This window comes from Puma concolor, chromosome A1 (genome assembly GCF_028749965.1).
Source record: "Puma concolor isolate L17-30 chromosome A1, mPumCon1.1.hap2, whole genome shotgun sequence".
NCBI lineage: Eukaryota > Metazoa > Chordata > Mammalia > Carnivora > Felidae > Puma > Puma concolor.
In genome coordinates, this window is record NC_141667.1 from 11,238,244 (window position 1) to 11,261,225 (window position 22,982).

General features: G+C 39.5%; 1 protein-coding gene across 1 annotated transcript in view; it reads right to left on the reverse strand.

Moving 5' to 3' along the window:
• The window catches only part of DNAH5 (dynein axonemal heavy chain 5), a 244,685-nt gene that overhangs the window by 79,859 nt on the left and 141,844 nt on the right, over nucleotides 1-22,982 (reverse strand). The window contains exons 51-55 of the mRNA XM_086676209.1: nucleotides 20,550-20,748; nucleotides 17,986-18,158; nucleotides 12,697-12,827; nucleotides 8,437-8,590; nucleotides 6,803-7,070 (exon numbers count right to left, since the gene is read on the reverse strand). Coding sequence (XP_086532335.1) covers nucleotides 6,803-7,070; nucleotides 8,437-8,590; nucleotides 12,697-12,827; nucleotides 17,986-18,158; nucleotides 20,550-20,748 — 925 coding nt within the window. The remainder of the gene's footprint in view (nucleotides 1-6,802; nucleotides 7,071-8,436; nucleotides 8,591-12,696; nucleotides 12,828-17,985; nucleotides 18,159-20,549; nucleotides 20,749-22,982) is intronic.

The following is a 22,982-nucleotide window of genomic DNA, read 5'->3' on the forward strand; positions in this document are numbered from 1 at the left end:
ATGAGTCATAAACTACTTTGAATCATAAATTCAAAAGTTAAAAAGAAACTGATCAAATAGTGTATCAGGAAGAAATGAAAACAGGAATTGACTAAGCTCAGGAAATAAGAAGAAAAAGACAAAACCATCTTGGAAATGAGGACTAAACTAAAGGTAGCCAAGGAAGGGACAAAAAAGAGAAAAAAAAAATACAGACAAGACCACCAGAATGAAGAGAATACAGACATTTAAAGAAACAATTCATTCAAGACAACGCCATATAAAGCTAAAAACAAAGGTTTGCCAAAATGGAGGTTATTAAATGGTGGAAAAGACAAGACTTTACAACATAAAACAAGGCATATTTTTCTTTAAATGCTTTATCAAGAGACTTAGTCAATTTAAATTCACATATGAAAAAACTCACATTTTTCCCAAAAGCACTTTAGTTATGAAAATACTACAAAATCTAGTATTAACCTTCTAAGTAAGCATCTTTAAATTAGAAAAATACTCTGTGCAATAACATCAATCCAAAAAAGAAATTAAGAAGAACTAATTTATAATGATAGCATCCAAAAGAATAAAATAGGTAGGAATAAACTCCATCAAAGGAAATGAAAGACTTGTACGCTAAAAACTATAAACTACTAATGAAAGAAATTAAAATAAACACAAATATATGAAAAGACATCACATGTTTATGATTTGGAAGAATTATTATTTTCAAATGTCCATACTACCCAAAGCCATCTACAGATTCAATAGAGTCCTGATCAAAATTCCAATGGCATTTTTTTACAGAAATAGAGAAAACAATACTAAAATTCATATGGAACAACAGAAAACCCAAAAAAAACCAAAGCAATTCTGAGCAAGAACAAAACTGGAGGTGTCACACTTCCTGATTTCAAAATATATTACAAGGTTACAGTAATTAAAACAGTGTGGTATTGGCCTTAAAAATAGACATATAGACCAATGGAACAGAAGAAAGTTCAGAAATAAACCCATATATATATTGATTTTCAACAAGGGTGCCAAGAATACACAATGAGGAAAGGATAGTCTCTTCAATAAGTGGTGTTGGAAAAAGTGGAGATCTATATGCAAAGGAATGAAATCGGACTACTGTCTTACACGATACACAACACTCTATGTATTGTTTAATCTATTTTGAGATTAAAATAGATTAAGTAGATTAAAGACTTAACCATAAGACCTGAAACCATAAAACTCTCAGAAGGAAGCATAATGGGTAAGCTCCTTGACAATGCTCTTGGCCATAATTTTTGGACATGACACCAAAAGCACAGGCAACAAAAGCAAAAACAACATGGGGCTACACCAAACGAAAAAATCTCCTGCACAGCAAAGAAATCAATTAACAAGTGAACAAGTAACTTATGGAATGGGGGAGAAAATATTTGCGAACTGTACCTCTGATAAGAGACAACATGTGAAATAAATAACTCCTACAACTCAACAGCAAAAAAACAAGTAACTTGATTAAAATGGACAAAGTGGGGAGGTGCCTGGGTGACTCAGTCAGGTAGGCGTCTGACACAATTTCGGTTCAGGTCATGTTCTCATGCTTCGTGAGTTCAAGCCCCACATCAGGCTCTGTACTGACAGCGTGGATCCTACTTGGGATTCTCTCTCTCTGCCCCTCCCCTGCTCACACTGTCTCTGTCTCCTGAAAATAAATAAACAAACTTGAAAATATTTTCTAAAAAAAATGGATAAATTAACTGAAAAGAGATTTCTTTAAAGAAGACATACAAATGGCCAACAGATATATGAAAAAGTGTTCAACATCACCAATCACCAGGGAAATGCAAATGAAAATAATAATGAGATATCACTTCACATCAGTTAGGATGACCATTATCAAAAAAAAAAAAAAACAAAAGATAACAAATGTTGGCAAGGGTGTGCAAAAAAAGGAGGGTCCTCACAGTGTGGAGGGTCCTCAAAAAATCAAAAATAGAGCTACCATATGATACAACAATCCCACTTCCAGGCACATTTCCAAAGGAAGTAATAGCACTGTCCCAGAGATATCTGTGCCCCTGTGCTCATAACAACGTTATTCACAGTAGCCAAAACATGGAAACAACTTAAATGTCTGTTGATGGTTAAATGGATATACATGCAATAGGATATTATTCGGCCTTAAAAAAGACACCCTGCCAAAAAAAAAAAAAAAAGACACCTGACATTTGCAACAACATGGATGAACGTGGAGGGCATTATGCTAAGTGAAATAAGCCAGACACAGAAGGACAAATACTCCATGATACCACTTACAGGTGGAATCTGAAGTGTCAGACTCATAGAAGCAGAGAGGACTGTGATTGCCAGGGACTAGGAAGAGGGGGTCCCATTTCCCCCTCCTCCCAGTCAGAAAGTAAAAAAAAGTATAAAGTTTTAGCTATTCGTGAATAAGTCCTAGAAGTCTGCTCTGTATCATGATGCCTGTAGCTAACAATGCTACTTGTATACTTAAAATTACTACAAGAGATCTTACGTCGTGTTCTTATCACAAAATAATAATAATAATAATAATAATAATAATAATAATAGTTAAGAAATAACTTAAGAACTTCTTACACTTAAGAAGTCAGAAGGAAACTTCTGGAGGTGATGGATTGTCTACGGTACAGATTACGATGATAGTCCCATGGGTGTGTATTTACCTCGAAATACATCAAATTGTATATTTTAAATATGCTCAGCTCTTTGTATATCATTCATACCTCAATAAACAGGCTTAAGAAACAAAAAATGCATCTTAAAGAATAAAATATTAATCGGGGCGCCTGGGTGGTTCAGTCAGTTGAGCGTCTTGACTTCAGCTCAGGTCATGATCTCACCATTCATGGGTTCTAGCCCCGCATCAGGCTCTGTGCTGACAGTTCAGAGCCTGGAGCCTGCTTCGGATTCTGTGTCTCCCTCTCTCTCTGCCCCTCCCCCGTTCATGCTCTGTCTCTCTCTGTCTCAAAAATAAAAATTAAAAAAAATTTTGTTAAAGAATAAAATATCAATAAAATATTAATTAATTATAAAAATATACAATTTAATATTTTATGGGAAATAGTATAATCTAAATGATGTATACTAACACAAATGAAATCATGTATTTCCTTTCTGATGTGGCTGGAGATAATAATTTAACTTAGAACCAGAATCCTGAAGACAACTTAAATAAGGTTGTTTCTAGAAACCTCATGGCTAGTTTTCCAAGAAGAATAAACAACACTTAAGTTCCTAAGTATATTAAGTATTTGCAATGCCCACACATGGTATTCTTTCAAATTAACAGAAGCAAGGTTAATATTAGGTGCGTAGATGTTGGTTTTCCCAACAAGATTTTGTATTTACTAAATAAAGGAGCTATGCCTTATATCTTATAATTATTTTATCCACTACTGTGACTAGCACAGTAAACACTTACCAGACTAGACTGAAGACATACCACAAAAAATTACAGGTTATCAATAGTTTAAGAAGATTTCAATACCAGGTACATGATATAAAGTCTACATGCTAAGATATAGGAGGTCCAAGATGGGAGGGCGGGAAACTAAATATTCCTTAGAGAACAAAAAAAGAGTGAAGGATGTGTTGAGTTCTGACTAAGCTCTGGAACTTAGATAAACAGAGGAAACTGAAGAGAATATTCTTGATCTAAGGGGGACAATGTATGGAGAAAAAGTATGATTAAAGCACATTCAGAGGACAAACAAAAGAGGTGTATCTGGGGAGAAAAAGAGAGAGAAGATTTGTGTTGGGTTAGAGAAGACTGCAAGTAAATGAACTTTGACAGACTGACTCATTCATTCAGCACCGGTAGCTGCCCAGATTGTGAATAAAAGATAGGTAGTCCTTGACTTCATGGAGTTTTTAGTCTAGTGGGCCAGATCAACACACAACTATACAAATGGCAGACTGTGGTTAGCCCCAGGAAGGAAGAGCACAGAGTGCTATGAAGTGATACCATGGGATCAGTTTTGTGGGGAGAAGGGGAGGCAGGATTGTTCCCCTTAGGAAGGGAAGTTTGACTGAGCCAGCACCATCCAGACAAAGGGAGGAGGGTTCAATAGGATGGAGGAGGAGGGTGTCACATGGGAAGAAAAAGCAGCCTGTTCAAGGATCGAGAAGAACAGAATAGGAAGAAAGACCTCAAGGGAAGATGGGGGGTGGGCAGGGCCACGCTTCCCAGTCTGGGAGGCCAGGCTACGTAACGTGGCCTTTCTCCCAAGAGCACGGGGAGGTCATGCGAGGTTCTAAGTAGAAAGCTGTGTGGTTGGGTTTGTGTTTTCCTCATTCTTCTGTCAGCATTGTGGGATAGATGGCAGACAGCTGGAAGAGGAGGAGAGGTCATTAGAAAGTGATCTGGGTTTTCCAGGTGAGTGACAATGACAGCTTGGCCTAGGACATCTGTGAGAGGGAAAGTGCTAGAGACAGTCCCCCAGTATTTAAAAGATAAAGTCAACATGGGGTACCTGGGTGGCTCAGTTGGTTAAGCATCTGACTCTTGATTTTGGCTTTGGTCATAATCTCATGGTTCATGAGATTGAGCTCCGTGTCAGGCTACGAGCTGCGGTGTGGAGGCTACTTGGGATTCTCTCTCTCCCTCTCTCTCTGACCCTCCCGCCCCAAATAAATAAATAAACTTAAAAGAAAAAGATAAAGTCAAAGTGATTTGCCAATGGAGCAGACTTGAGAGCTGAAGGAAGCTGGGATGTTCAAGACAAAGACAAAGCTCTCTGATTGCATGGTTTTGTGGACGATGGTGGGACTTCCTGGGGAAGGGACCAGAGGAGAGGCAGTTCAGCTGCAGACATGTGGAGTAGAGGTCTGTAAAGCCCCCATGAGGATGTATCAAGCAGGCAGCCAAGTGCACAGAATGTATCAAGCAGGCAGCCAGAGGACCGACGAGACTAGAGAGAAAAGTTGATGGGGCACATCACCCAGAAGGATGACAATGAGCTTGCCTGGGAAGAGGATCCGGACTGAAGACACAAGCCCACCTTACCCCCTACTATGCCTGGCTCTATAAACAGCATGGAGTTCAATAAATACATTCGCAATAAACAAACAAGGAGCCGCATCCGTTGAAAGTCAGGACAGCAGCTAGGAAACAACTACACGGAAATGAAAACTTCCCTGACCTCCATGTAATCCTGGCTTGGGTTGATACGATGAGATTTAAAAGAAAGGGGCAGATTTGTGAGAAATTAACAAAGGAAAGATCAGTGAGGCCTTTGTCTTGTAATAAAAGAGATGATTGAAATACAGACCTAGCAGGAAGGGCTCCATATTTAAATTAAATCATCTTAATTATGGTATATTACAATGTTTGTCACCTGAAATTGGTATTTTATTGTTCATAATAATACCTTACATGCCACCCTACAAAGTACTTGCATACTAATTACCATGTTGCATAGTTAACTTTAATATAGCTCTTAAATTCTGTCATTGTGTGCTCTTCATTTATATCCTACTTCAAGGAATTTTAAAGCTTTACCCTTAGTTGTGTTTACATTTTAAGAGGACTTAAAATTTTAAATCGCTGGCCTTTTCTCAAACCTTAGAAGACAAAAGAGGAAAATGTACATGTGTACTTTGAATATGTAAAAACATTCTGTGTTTAAAAGCCACAGATTGGAAAAACATTATTGTCAACAGCAGTTTGCAGAGAATACAATGTCCCCAGTGGATAAGAATTTGTTAAAAATATATATAAATCTATAAAACCTGGGTTCCTCCCCCAGTACAGATCCTAGTGCTTCTTAAATCTCTGACAAGTCCCTCGGCTTCAGCGTCCCCCGTGTCTCCATCTGTAGGAGATGGGCTAATCGGTCATTCTCACACTGGGCACCATAGAACTGGAGCGCCAGATGTGGGTGTGACACATACGTAGGCTGGGGCTGGGAGGGCAGGCTCCAGCCCCTTCCTCACCTCCTTCACCTCACTTTTATCTACCAAGGCTACCAGCAACGTATTACTGGGAAATAGGACTCTTCTGAATTATTATTAAAACATAACCAGACAAAAAGTTTGAAAAACCACTGCCATGAGACAGGGCACCCCTGAGATTCTGATACAACAGGTCAAGGGTGAGTGAGGCCTAAACATCCCGATCACTTAAAATATCCACAAACAATTTCTCACCCAAAGCTGAAAAAACATAAACTCAATGATCTCTAACATCTCCTCTACTAACATCTCTTCCACAGAAGTGGAAGCAGCAAGGATCCAAGTCCCAGAACACTCTAGCTAACATTCCTTTCAAGGATAGGAACCATCAGAGGACTGCTGGATAATGTCTGCTTCTTTGATTTCCAGCAAATTTTGTTCCACGAGAACAAAATGTCCAAGAGACATTTGGCTTCAACTACTCTGAGATTGGCCAATCCACTTTGAAAAGAACACAAATGCTATCAAAGCAGTTAAAACCTCAGTGCCTTCCTGGGACATCCTGGAACGTGTCTGGGGATCCAACTGAGACAAAGCCTTTAAGCATCCCTGAGAAGACTAGAATCACTGGAAATTAATCCAAGGGAGTACAGACTGAAGATCACTTTCTGATAACCACACTCGGGGAAAAATTAGCTACCTAATATGAAAGAGCAGCATCTTGTAAATATCCTAAACTGCTGGACAAAGTGACTTTTGACTCAATCCAGTACAGAGAGAACAAACAGCACAGAATATAAATAAATAAACATGCGTGCACACACACACACACACACACACACACACACACACACACTGTTAACCAAAAACTGACAAAAATGTCCACCACACTAACCAGCAATTAAGGCATCTTTAGGCCATCGGCTGAACCAGTCAATGGTGCATCCTGAAATAAGGGCAGGGAACTTCAAAGCTCGATTTCGAAATTTCTCCCCCACAGGTGAAAAGCAGAGCACAATGTGAAGGTTCTGCCGGACCCGACTCATGAAGTAGTCATACAGGTTCTCATTGGTAGGAGGGCGCCTGGGGTATTCTTTTTTCATGACTGATAGGAGATCACTATTAATTTCATCAATTTCATCACGAGCAAATAGGTTGGAGACCTTCAAAAGAAGTGCAAACATTCAAATTCAGTACAGGCATATACAAACAGATCAAAATATATAGGTCAATACATATGATATCTTTCCTCCATTTGTGTCCTAAAACTCACCTTTAAAAATTAACAAAAGTCCTCATGACACAAACAAATGGAAAGACATTCCATGCTTATAGATTTTTTTAAATGTTTACTTATTTATTTTGAATGAGAGAGAGCATACATGCATGTGAGTGGGGGGCAGGCAAGAAGGAGAGAGAGAATCCCAAGCAGGCTCCACACTGTCAGCACAGAGCCTGACACGGGGCTCAATCCCATGAACCCATGAGATCATAACATGAGCCAAAATCAAGAGTCAGATGCTCAACCGATTGAGCACACCCCCATACTAATAGATTGAAAGAATTAATGTTATTAAATGTCCATATTTCCCAAAGCAATCTACAGATTCAATGCAATCCCTATCAATATACCAATAGTATTTTCTGCAAAACTAGAATAATCCTAATATTTGTATGGAACCACAAAAGACCCCCAATAGCCAAAGCAACTTTGAAAAGGAAGAACAAAGATGAATGTATCACAATTCCAGATTTCAAAATGAACTGCAAACCCATAATAATCAAAATAGTATGGTAATGGGGAGTCTGGGTAGCTCGATCAGTTGAGTGTCCAGCTCTTGATTTCAGCTCAGGTCATAATCTCAGTTTGTGAGATCAAGCCCTCTGTGCTGAGAGCATGGAGCCTACTTGGGATTCTCTTTCTCCCTCTCTACCCACATTCTGTCTCTTTCTCTGTCTCTCTAAACATAAACAAAATAACTGAAATGAAATGAAATGAAATGAAATGAAATGAAATGAAATGAAATGAAATGAAATGAAATGAAATGAAAATGGCTTAAAGACCTAAATATAAGACCTGAAACCATAAAACTCCTAGAAGAAAACATAGGCAGTGGTCTGTGGCATTAGCCTTAGCAACATTTTTTCTAGATGTGTCTTCTCAGGCAAGGGAAACAAAAGCAAAAATAAACTATTAGGACTACAGCAAAGTAAAAAGCTTTACACATCCTTTTTTTAAAAAATTAGCCAAGTCCTCAAGATAAGATACCCCACATTTTAAAATACACAAACGATTCTATTATTAACTGCAAAGTCATAGCCCTTGGAGGGGGTAAATGGACATATCGAATATCCAATCAGCTCACTTTTATTCTCCAAACCCAACAGAAAAAGCAATTCTTCCTAATAGGGATCTCCTAATCCCCCATAATAGCACTCATTCAACAACTGTGATGGAAGGACACAGAGAGCTCTCAAGTTGGAGGATATCTGAAGAGTCAAAATGCATGAAGATATATGAACTCCTACCTCCCCTGATGATAAAACATTGTTCACGTATTCCAAAACTGACTCATCCTTAATCTCATTGTCCGTGAAGATGAAAGTGATTCCTCTGCCTTGCTGTCCAGCTGTTCTATACAAAATCTTCAGGTCTTCCACTAGATTTGATGTGTTGTAGGACCTAAAGAAATATTGTCATTGTGTCGTTAGCTAAATTATTTTGATGGGAAGGAAAAGATCGCTATAACAATGCTTTATGCCATTTGGTTAATAAAAAGAAGTGCTGATATTGTTCCATCAGATAAGAATTTTATTGTATGGGAATGTTACTGGTTCGTTGTATTTACTTACAAGGATGAAATTGATTTTTAAAACTTTCTTTCAGTGCTGAATACCTACTCCTTTGGGAGTAATAGAGGTGAACCATTTTGTGAAAATTTTTGAGTACTTCCTTATTCGCTAAAGTTAAGAACTATTTTTTTTTTCTTGAGGCATAATTGACATATAACATTATGTTAGTTTCAGGTGCACAACATAGTATTTCCATACTTGCATATATTGTAAAAAGATCACCACAATAAGTCAACATCAAGTCAAATCACAGTATATTTACCTGAAAATATGAAACTGATTTTTAAACTCCACATATCATGAAACAGTATAATTTTCTGGGACACAAAATAAAAACCTAAAGTAAAAAGTCAACCTGAAACCAAAATACTGTTTTTACCACAACGAAGTGTCATCTGAAGCCATATATGTTTCATTTTGAAAATACTTGTTGGTAACACTAAAACAAAGGTTAAATTGGGATGTTTACTAAGGACCTATCTGCCACTGGAATTGTAATGACACCTCACAAATTAATCTAAATGAAGCAACTTCAAGTCTTATTCTTTCGGGTGAGGGACATGCCTCATTACAAATGGTGCCCTCTCGAGGCGCCTGGCTGGCTCCATCGGAAGAGTGGGTGACTCTTGACCTTGGGGTTGTAAATTTGAGCCCTGCATTGGGTGTAGAGAAATTACTTAAATAGTAAAATGTTAAAAAAAGAATGTTGCCCTCTCATCCTCCAACACATCTTTGGGGCCCACATAAAAGAGTTTTCTGAGCAATCAGTACACAGTAGGAGACTAGCTGGAAACACGGAATATCACACTCTAAATCTTCTTTCACGATGAAAAGCAATCCTTTAGTGGAAGTCAGCCTGCAATCATGAAATATTAGAAAGGTCCCAATACAGGGCAGCCCATTACCACCAAAAGTAAAAATAAAGGTCTTCCAATCCTAGAGATTCAGACTTACTGAATTATTATTTGAAATTTTTTGTCATTAAATAAACTCAGAGTTCAAAGCACAAGAGCAAATGGCCTTCTGATTTTTTTTAAGGCTACTAAATATTTAACTTCTATACTCTGTGCTTTTTGATCATCTAAACCCTAAATCCTAGAACCAGAAATCCCACTACCAGGCATCAATATTTTAAGAAAATGTCTAGAGAAGTGAGATCTGAGAGATTAGAAAAGAATTTCAAAGATGCAGTTCCCCATTAGAGAGGGAGACAGAGAGGAAAAAAAAAAACCTCATCCCAGCTTCTCCTGACTTGGAAAAACTTCCAGTCCAGTCCCCTGGATCAAGGGCCCGCTGCCTCAAATAATGACCTGAGCCTTCTTACAAATGTCTGTGTTTCCAGAATGTGAGGCTCTTGCTTCCTGATTCTTGGCCACATAGCTATGCAGAGGTGTAGGCAGTAAGATGGCCTCTTGAAGGCAATGGGAAGGCTAGCAGGCCTTGGCCCTCCTTTCCATTAGTAACAGAGCGTTCCCACTGTGACATGCAGAGGAACTAATTTATCACAGAGAGAGGAGGTGCAAGATATTTTTCCTGAGGCATTGCGGCACAAAGCCCAGCCAGACCAGAAACCAAAAATACTGTTGGTTAATTCCCAGGTAGATCTGGGATTTCCCACAAGTGATAGAGTCTCCACTGTAAGATAGGCTAATATTATATGCCCTGCTAACCCATAAAGCTCTTTTAAAGACCAAATTAGCCTAGGCATATAAAAGTGCTTTGAAAACTATACAGTTTTAAATAAATGTTGGGAACAAAAATCTCAGAGTCCAGGGGTACCTGGGTGGCTCAGTCGGTTAAATATCTGACTCTTGACTTTGGCTCAGTTCATGATCTCAAGATTTGTGAGATTGAGCCCTGCATAGGGCTCTGTGCTGACAGAGTGGAGCCTGCTTAGGATTCTCTCTCTCCTTCTGTCTCTGCCCCTCCCCTCACATTCTCTCTCTCTGTCTCTCAAGATAAATAAATAAACAACATTAAAAAAAAAATCTCAGAGCCCAGTCTCTTTCCTGTATAGGATATCATTTATCAAATTCTGCTTCTATCCAAACTAGAACAATTATACACAAGGCAATTAGAATTATTTATCTCTGTCCTAGTACTTGAAAACAAAGCAAAAACAAAAAACAAAAAACAAAAAAAAACAAAACAAAACAAAAACCAGCAATCTTTTAGATTTATTCCCCAAGCAGAAGCCTATAATCTGAACCAAATGGAAAGTGTAACAACAACACATGAATATCTGGGCCTTAATCCCAGTGTTTAATCATTTTTGATCTTTGCCCTAGTAGATATCTATAGGTCTCCATCAGTAAGACAGATGGGTACACTTTGCCCTACTGGGCCAAACCAAAACTCTAGATCAATGCCCAAAAGGCAAGACTTCCTAGTCCCACACCTACAGGTTAACCTCTTATAATTTTCAGCCCAACTAAACTTCGCAAACTGGCCTCCTGTTTCTCATCTTGGTTAATCCTGAAATTCAGCCCCTTTGAATCACCCCTGCTTTTCTCTTCATGCTGACTCTTCACTTCCTGGTTCCGCCCGCCCCACACATGTCCAAGAACAACCGTCCTGGGGTTCCCTATCTTGAGGAGTGTTTGCATGAGTGTATGCATCATCTTTCCAAGCCAGAACTAGGATGGATCAAGTCCAATAGTTCAACTTCCCAATGATCTCAAGTCTGTCCTTTTTTCTCCATTCTTACTGCTACCACTCAAGTCCCATTATCTCTTGCTTAGACCCCTGGGACGCCTTATAACTATTCCTGTTTAGCCCCTTCCATCCATTTTCTGTACATACAAACCCATAGGCCCTTCCTAGGGGTAACTCATTAATGGTTTTCTGTTGCTCTAGGATAAAGTCTAAATTCCTTATCATATCTTCAAAGGCCTCCTTTTCTATTCCTTCCCCACTTAGTATCTTATGCTGCACAACCACCCATATTTTACTTCTTCCAGGGCCTCAATGTGACTTCACATGTGCTGATCTTTTTTGCCTGGAACGTTCTTTATCGTTCCTCTTCTCTAACTCCTATTCTTATTCAGGTTTCCATCTTTTCCTCCAGAAAGCCTTTTCTGACCATCCCCCACACTAGGTTAGGAGTCCCTCCCTCGTGTTTCAATAGGAGCTGGTCTGCATTTATTTCTTTCTCATAGATAGCACCTACTTACGACACCTTTTTTTTTTTTTTTAAAGTTTATTTATTCTTGAGAGAGAGAGAGAGAGAGAGCGTGCAAGCAAATGGGAAAGGGGAAGAGAGTGAAGGAGACACAGAATCCAAAGCAGGCTCCAGGCTCAGAGCTGTCAGCACAGAGCCCAACACGGGGCTCGAGCTGACAAGCTATGAGATCATGACCTGAGCTGAAGTCGGACGCTTAACCGACTGAGCTACCCAGGCGCCCCCTACATACGACACCTTACTGAATGAACTGCTCAGGTGCCTGACCCCTTGACTACTGTAAGCTCTGTCATGACACGAGCCAGACTTGCCATGTGCTCCCTAGCACCTAGCCAGTGCCTGGTGCATAGCTGGTGTTCAACAAATATTTTTAAATGTACGAATAAATGAATAAATACAAATTTTTCAGTTATTTTTCTAGTTTGTTAACATTCTTGAAACCTGAATTAACATCTAGGAGGGAGAAGTTTCTTCCGAAATACACCAAAAGGAATACACGTAACACTCATGGCATGCATAAGTGCAGGGGGGCAGCTATTTACAACGAGAGGCTGAAATATCTCAAAAGCAAATTATTAATGTGAAAATTTCATATCTACAACAAAGGTTGAAAGGGGACAATGATAACTCAACATTTAAGAAGGAAAATGATTATGATTCCTTATGTTTAAGAAAAATGCATTCTAAATTCAAGTGGCCTCTGAGAACCTGCTATCAAAATCCATTTCAGGTTAATTAAAGTGAAAGCTTGTTACCTTGTCAGAGTGATCTGGAAGGAAGTATAGCCAGCAATGAACGAAGCCAACCTCGTCAGGCTCTGCTTTCCTGATCCGCCCACCCCCACCAGGAGGGCATTTCCCCGGGGCGTGCCAATGACACGTGAGATCTAGAATGCGGAATAGAAAAGACACAGATCATTGTTCAACATGTAAATATTCCATTTTTTCCTCTTTACGCAAAAGAAGCATTTGGGAAGCCATATGTGTCTCAGGATCGGAATGGAGAAAGATGCTGGCTGGATGAAGGACAGCATTTCTGAAATAGAATGGTGTTTGAAGAGTACCAGACAGGGCATATGTTGGGGGCGCCTTTGGGAAACAAGAGGAGACGAGTACAGAGAAGTCAGCTGAAGTCCCTCTTTGGCCTGCTCTGGGTTTTAAAGAAAAGAAATAGAGGAGACTTGGATGTTTCCTTTCAGTCTCCCAACCTAACGCAGTGGGACAGGAAAGAGACCGAAATTTCAAGACAATGTATATCCTTGGAATACAGAAGAGTTGATTAGAATATCTTCCACATTTGAACAATGGCAGAACATTTAAATTGAAGGGAAGAAAATTTCCAAAATGTGGCATTGGTGATGGAATTTTGAAGAGGAAGATGACGAGGAGGAGGAGGAGGAGGAAGAAGAAGAAGAGGAGGAGGAGAAAGAGGAGGAAGGAGGGGAGAGAAGGAGGAAAGAGAGAGAGAGAGAGAGAGAGAGAGGGCAACACAGAATCCAAAGCAGGCTCCAGGCTCTGAGTTGTCAGCATGGAGCCTCACACGGGGCTGGAACTCACGAACCGTGAGACATAGTGACCTGTGCCAAAGTCAGACACTTAACCAACTGAGCCACCCAGGTGTTCAGAAGCCCATGTTTCTTTAGCTTTATTGTTACTGATGAATTGCTTACACCATCAGGCTTCCAACACCCCCACAGAGGGGATTCAGTGTAGGATTCTCCTGGATGCTTTTTTCTCTTTACATGATAACTACTTCTCTTTCCGACCTAACTGCAGTCTGAGCCTGGGGTATTGGTGTGATACCCACTTTTCTGTAGACTAATGATAGTGAGAATGGAGCTGAGACGGATCACCTCTATGCGGCTGGGGTAACCTGGAATTAGCAATATGTTGACGAACATATTGGTAAACATCCTTTCTCAGGATTACCTCCTGTGGCAGGGGCTACACTTTATTCCTGTTGGGACTACTCTTTTTTTCTTTTTGTTCAGATATAATAAAATTCTGGGACTACTCGTGGCTGTTGGATTATTTCTTCCAATGTAGTGTGAGCCCCTGGAAAGGAAGATCATGTTCACGTCTCTGTTGTGGGTCTGAGAGCCTGTGGCATGGGTGGGTGGCACACTGGTCCTTCCAGGCTCCTACTCAGTTGTAGGCAGGGGAGTTGTTGTAGGCAGGTAAGGAACAGTACTGGCAAGAATGATTTTGCTGCTGTCTATTCATATTCTTTCCGTGGTACTATTTCAAGAGGCACAGATAAGGCAGGTAAGGGGCTACTGAAAGCCACACTGGAATCTTCTGTGTCTTTCCTTGGTTAATATTTTTCAAATATATGTCTTTTGTCCTAACCATTTCCTTCCGTTGGTGTTGGTGAATATATTAAGGGTTGAAATAATTGTTGATAATTATGTACTGGGAACCTCCACCCAATATCTTTTCCTGAAACCGGCCTAGATCTTACATTACAATATTCCATTCCCAGTTTCTAGCACACGTTAAACACTCAAACTGCATACGACAAATGAACATATACATGAATAAATAAGTAGAAGGGTTTAAAAGAGATTCAAAAACTCATACCCTAGAATACAAAAAGAAATAAAGGAGAAAACGCAAACAGGACCTTCAAATGGTACTATCTTTCTCCTACTCTATAGATTGTGAGATAAAACTATTCATTTTTCAATTCCTTTAGCAAATATTTTAAAAATTAGCAATGCCCAGCCTGCCCCGCAGGTGCTCATGTGCTAACAGAGGAGAGAGACCTGCTAACAGAAACGTGGGGATGTACCACGCTGCATGTGGAAACAGGTAAAAATGGCGGCAAACAAAACAGTGCTGCTGGGCAAAGGCAACTCTCAGGTTTGGAGCTGGAGCGTGATCTGGATCTTGAAAGATAACTACGAGTCTCCTACAAAGAAGTGGGCAGGCCAGGCAGGAGTTGGGCTACGTTTTAAGAAGAGGGGCTGGGGTGCACAAAGTCTCAGAGTCGACAAAAGGCCTGGGGTATCCCTAGGAGGTGGGAACTTCAGTACTAGGTCCAGAAACATCAGGAGATGAGGCAGCAAAGGGTTGGCTAGGGCCTCAGTGGGGACTTGGTTAAATTCCAATCCCATTTATCAAGCATCTCAAGTGTGCCTATTCTCCGTCCTGTGAATACTGAAGTGAATAAATTGGGTGCCCCACACTCACAAGCTTGCTGCCCAGCAGGGAAGACAAACACACAACACAGATAAATTCCACACGACGCGGCACTTGTTGGGAATGCACGTGGGTGAAGTTGTCTGGAAGAAGGGTGCGTTTCATCATGGGTAGCTGATTTTGCTTGATTACATGCTAAGCTGAGCATAAGCCACAGGCTAGAGTGCTAGGCAGGGGCGAGACCACAAAAAACCACACATGTCATGGTTCAAATCTTAACCAAAGAGGCAAAAGAGCTGTCACAGAGATATTCTCTGTTTTGAAAGAAAATCATTATTTTATTTTATTTTATTTTATTTTATTTTATTTTATTTTGAGAGAGAGAGAGAATGGGGGAGGGGAGAGAGAGAATCTTAAGCACGGAGCCTGATGCAGGGCTCAATCTCCCAACCCTGAGATCATGCCCTGAGCCAAAATCAAGAGTCGGATGCTTAACCAACTGAGCTACCCAGGAGCCCAGAAGAAATCATTAGTTTACCGAAGAAAGGAACTAAGAAATATGCCTGGTCTCATATCACATCCTGTTTTGCTATAATTTTCATCTTAATTCTATCTTGTAGCTTCTATCACATCTTATAACTAGGTCACATATTTTCAAGGCTCACATCCATGTGACACTTTGGACGTATTGTCCACAGGAAACAAGCAAAGAGAAGAGAGGGTCAGCCTAGGAGACTGTGAGGAATGTAGCATCTTAGCTCAAGAACTCCAGTCAGGAATTCTTCAGCCAATTCAAGAGCAGACACAAGAGCCTGAGAGAGAAACTGAGGCAAACAGTCAAAGACCCTGTGCTGAGTCACCTGTGCCTCAAATGTCGTGTGCCCACAATTTTGAAGTGAAGAAATGCTCATCGCTCATACTTATTGCTCATACTCTGTGTTTGAAACACAGAAATGAGACAGTTCTAGAGAACTTATTCAAGCACGAGACTAACAATAGCCTCATTTCTTTTTTTTTTTAATATTTTTTAATTTTATTTATTTCTGAGACAGAGAGAGACAGAGCATGAGTGGGGGAGGGGCAGAGAGAGAGGGGGACACAGAATCCGAAGCAGGCTTCAGGCCCTGAGCTGTCAGCACAGAGCCCGACACGGGGCTCGAACTCACAGACTGCGAGATCATGACTGAGCCGAAGCGGGACGCTCAACCGACTGAGCCACCCAGGGGCCCCAACAATAGCCTCATTTCAATCTGAGCCATTATGAAATCCTAGGCCAGTCAGATTTTGTCCCCAAGAGACGTTAGTTATGAAGTTGCTTTTGGTATCATTTTCTTTTTTTTTCTTCTTCCTTTTAATCATTAAATATGACAGACTATCATTATTTGCATTTGGAAGGATATCTGTGCTCATAATTCAGCACAGATGTCTCAGATTCTGAGTATTCTAAGTGTCCAAGCTAAATGCCTTCATGCAGGGGGCGGCGGGGGCAGCAGTGGGGGCACGGTACCCAACCCAGACCAGCCTCTCCGTCTTCCTCCCTCTTCCTGATGTCCTGGAGCCTTCCCCACCCTCTTCTGCTTTCAGAGGGAGGGTCGTCTAGATGAACTCTAGATTCAGTAATTATGAGAGGAGACAATTTGCAATTATAAGGTTGCTCCTCATGATTAAACCTAAGCAATGGAATTCAGCCTCAAGCTGTCCTTTTTCTAACTGAAAGGATGTAGTCTGAGAAAGAAGTTGACATCAACAAAGTGAGAATATCAGCAACAGATTTAAAATGGCATTCTCTTGGGGCACCTGGGTGGCTCAGTCAGTTAAGCATCCAGCTCTTGATTTGGGCTCAGGTCATGATCTCAGGGTCGTGAGATCAAGCCCTCCATGGGACTCCTTGCTGAGCATGAAGCCTGCTTAAGATTCTCAAGCCCTCTCCCTCTGCCCTTCCCCCACTCACACACTTGCCCGCACTCTAAATAAATAAATAAATAAATAAATAAATAAATAAATAAATAAATAAATAAATAAAATGGGATTCTCTACCACCACAAATAAATTAGATCACATAAGTTATCAAGTAAATAACATATTTTGTTTCCAGTCTTTGCAAATCAACTATCTTAGGAAGAGATACTGAATGACCCCTATGACAAAGCAGAAAGGAAAATGTACTTTCCTGGTAAATTTCATTCTAGCAAAATTTTCACCCAGCTCAAAGTCAATTGTTCATGCGGTATTTTCTTATTATCATTTCTAACTGTGGTAAAATACATGTGACCTAAAACTTCCCATCTTGACCATTAGGCATATCGGTCAATGGCATTGTGGTGCAACCACCACAAAAACTCTCCATCCTGCAAAAGTGAAACTCTGTACCACTAAACACTCCCCACTCTCCCTATCCCTACACCCCTGGCAATCACCATTCTACTTTCTTGTCTCTATGAATTCGACTATCCTAGGTACCTCAGACAACTGGAATCATCCAGTGTTTGCCCTTCTGTGACCAGCTTATGTCACTAAGCATAATGTCTTCAAAGCTTACGCACTACTTTTTACAGCTCTCCTTTGCATAATACAAAAAATAAGCAGACTTTCTGCCTGTGCTTTGAACTCAGATGTCAACCACATTCATTCTACGTAGTGAAAACATTGAGCTGGAAGCTGTGTAGCAACACTGAATAAGATTATATCACACGTTGGAAGTCTACATGCTCTGATTTTCAGGCTGATTTTCCGCCTATAGGTGTCACATGTTGCAGTTTCGAAATTAAACTGGACTCCAACATTGAGTTGATTTTTTACACTGAATATTCTCTTAGGAGATGAAAACAAAAGAGGGGAAAAAATTCTGGTTTGAAGCCCCACGTCCGTCACTTTGGGGAGGTGTTACTGGGCGTGGCCACTGACCTTGACTAAGTGAACCATGGCATCATCGAAGAACACCAAGTCCACGCCGGTGCCACGGATGCTCTCGTTATACAGCTGCAGGAACATAGTCAAACGCTTCTTTAGGTGATCAAAAGATTCAATTGGCTCATAAATTTTGGGCATTTCGGCATCAGCCTCGTCAGATGTTTCACCTAGGGAGTTGGGGGAACAATTCAGTTGCTTCCTCAAACTGCCAGACTTTACTACTTCCTTCAACCTAAATTAATACACTCATAACTCTACAATTTAACACTGAACAATACTGATTTTCACCCAAATGCCATAGTATATATATTTTTAGAAAAGAAAAAAAGCAAACAATAGTAAAAGCATTGGAATTTTTGTGGTCATATGCAATCTTAGTTCCTTTCTGCCTAGAAAAGGCCAATTTCAAATAATGTAATATATATGGAATTTAATTTGAATCCATAATTGAATATTGGCATTTCAATGAACCTTCTGGGAATATTCGCTTCATGGACAAAATGAAGGTCAGAAAAACAGGGATTTAGTGTAAAAAATCAGCAGGAGAGATGAAGACTTAAAAGAATTTTTTAATAAGATGAAAAGAAAAAGGTCATTGCATTTGCTCAGGAAATTCTTATGATTCAGGAGTTTCAGGTTAGCGGCAAAGATAGAGTGAATTTTAGGGAACAGAGGTAGAGGGTTGAGAGAAAACAGAATAATGATTTCCTAAATAAACATATTGAATTGGGTCACTGGGAAAAGATTATTGAAATCAATATGCTTTTTTAAAAATGAGAAACACATAATATACCAGCTTAACACTTTTCCATCTTTGACTATAAGGCATAATGCCAAAGGAAAGCTAAATGAGGTCTCTGGAAGTTTACTATTGGTTCACATTAGTAACAGGAAAAAGAGTGACATCTGAGTTGAATATGCCAGTAACAACTTAGAAATTCACTGGGTACTAGAAGAGTGAGTGGATCTTCCAAATCTAATAGTACATAATTATTGTCAATTGACCTTGTCCTAATATAATAGTATATTAACCTTTTTATAACAAAGCGAGAAAATTGATTTAACATAGCCATGAAGATTGGCTTCTTTGCAAAGCCCTCACTAATTAAATTTCAATAGTCACTTCACCTTTTTTTTTTTATAAATGTTCAACTCAAACTTTGAGAAACAAAGCGCTTTGAATCAACAAAGGTCATGTGTTTGCCTCCCACACACCCACCCAGCAAAAGTGCCCCAGTTGTGCTTTGCTGCTTGGAAACCATAATCTAATTATTTAGCCTTCTGAATTAGAGGAAATAAAAGACATAAATTTTTATTATTTACCCTTCTGAATTAGAGCAAATGAGATACATAAATTCTAATTTTAAATGCTCTTACACCTACAGGATTTTTGTACGTAGGTGACCTGATTTCAAGTAAAATGTGTCAGCTTCTTTCTGTGGAAGGATCCTTCCAACTGCATAGCTAGCAGTAAACTGCCTTTTGCAATTGTCACTCGGGAACTTCTGATAGATCACACACATCCTTATCAAATCTGGAAAGGGGCTGCCTGGTCACTTTCAACCGTTTAGAAGATATAAATAGCATGTGTTTAAATATAGAAATTAACTTAAAATTCACTTCCAGTATTTTTAAAAAAAGGTAATTAAATGAAAGAGAAATAGTCTACTTACACTGTTATTTCTGAAGGAAAAAAGTAATTGGAGCACTACCTCTTTGCATAAGAAGAGAAGCAATATATCTCTCAATTTTTCATAGAACCATAACCACGAAAGCTTATGGCCACATCACCCACCTCTTTCCCATTAGATTCAAAGGCTTTCTCAGGTATTTGAGGCTTTTCTAATTTCAACACTCGGGATGACCCAAATAACAATTACAGGAAAACCACGGACTGTGAGTACCCTGTTCTGTGAGTGTTCCGCGAGATGAGCAAACATTTCTAATGAATTTTATCTTGATAAACAAGCGATGTCTTGCAATATGAGCAGTACGCGTCGCCGAATATCACATGATCTCAACCGAGCCGAAGGTTCTTGAAATTCTCTTTGACATACGAGTGCTTTGGATTACAAGCACGTTTCCGGAACGAATTATGTTCGTAAACCAAGGTTTTTGCTACCTTCCATTCGGCAGACTGCCAAGCCACTCTGCAGATAATATTTCATTTATTTCCCGCAGTGCCCCATGACGCATATATTACTATTTCCATTTTCCTAAGGGAGGAGAATGAGGTTCAAGTCCAGAGAGTCATCCAGCTAACGTGTGGTAGATCCCTTCCACAAACCTACCACTGTGTGACAGCTACAAATCCTGGGCACTTTCTTCTACCCTATCTTGCCTCCTAAATCTACTTTATATGCAAGATTGAGAGGTATAAAAAATAGTTAATCTTTGAGCTCCATCAGTGGCCACGCATTCTGTATTTATTGAGCAACTACTATGTCCCAGGCTTGTTTCAGTAAACTTTCCTAGCCAGAAACTCAACATCCCTAACCTGAACCTTCTGTCTTCAAGTATCCCTTTGGGGAATTTCAAATTCTGCTTCACTTCTTTACCTGTCACTTCAGGTGCATCCCTCAGGAAATCCACAAAATAAGCATCAGATCCACAGTCCACCAAGGGTTTTTTCTCTTCACCAAACTCCTCCTCCACCAAACGTACTAAAGCCTTATCAAACCAGGTCACATCACCGGAAACCGTGAAACGATCAGCTACAACACGTTTACACTCATGCTTCCACAGCCTTAACAGATCCTGTTGAAAACAGAATTAAAACGTGTTATTCTTTCCTATTTGCCATAGTTGGGAATCAATTGACAAAATTATAGAGCACCATCCTTCCTGATCTAAGATGCTACATTTTAAAAACTGAAGGTTAGGGGCACCTGGGTGGCTCAGTTGGTTAAGCCTCCAACTTCGGTTCAAGTCATGATCTTGAGGTCCATGAGTTCGAGCCCCATGTGGGACTTGATAGCTCAGAGCCTGGAGCCTGTTTTGGATTCTGTGTCTCCCTCTCTCTCTGCCCCTCCCCCACTCAGGCTCTCTCGCTCTCTCTCTCTCTCTCTCTCTCACTCTCGCTCTCACTCTCCCTCTCTCTCTCAGAAATAAACAAACATTAAAAATATTTTTTAAAAAATTAAAACTTAAGGTTAAAACATACTTCATTTCAGGGTGCCTGGTTGGCACAGTCGGTTAAACATCCAACTTCGACTCAGGTCATGATCTCTATCTTGTGGCTGGTGAGTTTGAGCCCCACATCAGGCTCTCTGCTGTCAGAGTACAGCCCTCTTTGGATCCTCTGTCCCCCTCTCTTTCTGCACCTCCCCAACCCACACACACACTCTCACTCTCTTTCTCTTTCTCTCAAAAAATAAACTTAAAAAAATATATTTTATTTCAAGTTGGTCTAATCAAGTATATCAAATAGAGTAGTGTCTATTCATGTTCAGTCTTTACATTAAAATGAAAACAAACCTAGACAAATCACTAAAATGATTCTGGTTAACCAACAAGGTAATATGCTACATAAAAGTCTTAAACCTGTGATAAGTTAGTCTGTTTGGATAAGACACCTACATTCATGTGGCCAGAGCAGAAAATAAAATGTAGTGTATAAACAATTTTCACATACATAACTATTAGAAGGGTATGTTTACTTAACACGATGTGAAGGAAATTTGCAGCAAAAGTCTGGATTATCTGAACAAAACAATCACCTAGTCTATGTAATCCAAGGTGCAAAGTTCATTGGAAGTTGAGGATATTAATTGCTCGATACACTTGTTTCTATAGCAAGTTCATCTGATATGAAAGACTGGTGGAAATTTCTGAGCTTGCTAACATTTTGCAGGTTAGGGAGTTTTTAAGCTATTATATTACTAATGATAAAATGCTATTGGTTATATTTGGTTACCAAAATTTTAAAGGAATTTAGTAAAATATATTCAATGATTCAGTTAATTAAGACAGAAGTTCATGACAACATCAATTGCTGGAAATATTTATGATGATTTCATGTAAGCATCAAAATCTGGCTACTCAAAAAATAATATTGGGGAACAGCATTCTGCATGGCCACTAATGTATCAATGAGTTTGAGGGGAAAAAAACCAAGATAAAATGTTCCCTGCTGCTAAAATTATTTTCTGTTCTCTGTAACAAGGAAAGTGAGCTTTCCCCAAAACGTCTTTCTTTGGAGTCAGCCATGTGGTTACCTACTTTGTGAGCATCTGGGGCAAAGCTGGGTTTTTTTTTTATAGTCACTACTCAATATGCCTAGTGATGGTTTGTTTGATATCTCAACTGTTCCTGTGTATTGATGTGGACAAATCCCTAAAGCCAATTTGCTTAATTACCTTCTCCACTCCATAAAAAGCTAAAAGGGAAGCCAATATTACCTTAGCCTGAGCACACAGGCCATGCTTTGGAATTTTTCCATAATGTTTCTAGTTTGAAGAGAATTCTTTTAATGCTAGGAACTGTTATATTCAAGTGTGTGTACAAATGCTCATTTCTCAGCCAAATGGACTTTCTACTCTTCTGCCTCTTCTTAATTATGCCAATATACATAATTGTTTTAGTTCATCTAGTTACACGGAAAAGAAAGATCGTGGATGATTAACAACAAAATGGTCTCTTCAATTTTGAGTGTTTATAAAGATAATTACTTTTTTAAAGCTAAGATGTCAACTTTAAAATATGGAGACTATTACATAATAAAATCAATACTGATTCTTTCCATTATTTAGTATAAGAAGAATATAATGGGAAAATAAGATCAGTTGTTTACTTTATTCCATTCATTAGAAAATAACTATGTATACTATTTCCTTAAATATAAATTTAATTGGAATTTTTTTTTTAATTTTTTTTTTTAAATTTTTTTTTCCAACGTTTATTTATTTTTGGGACAGAGAGAGACAGAGCATGAACGGGGGAGGGGCAGAGAGAGAGGGAGACACAGAATCGGAAACAGGCTCCAGGCTCTG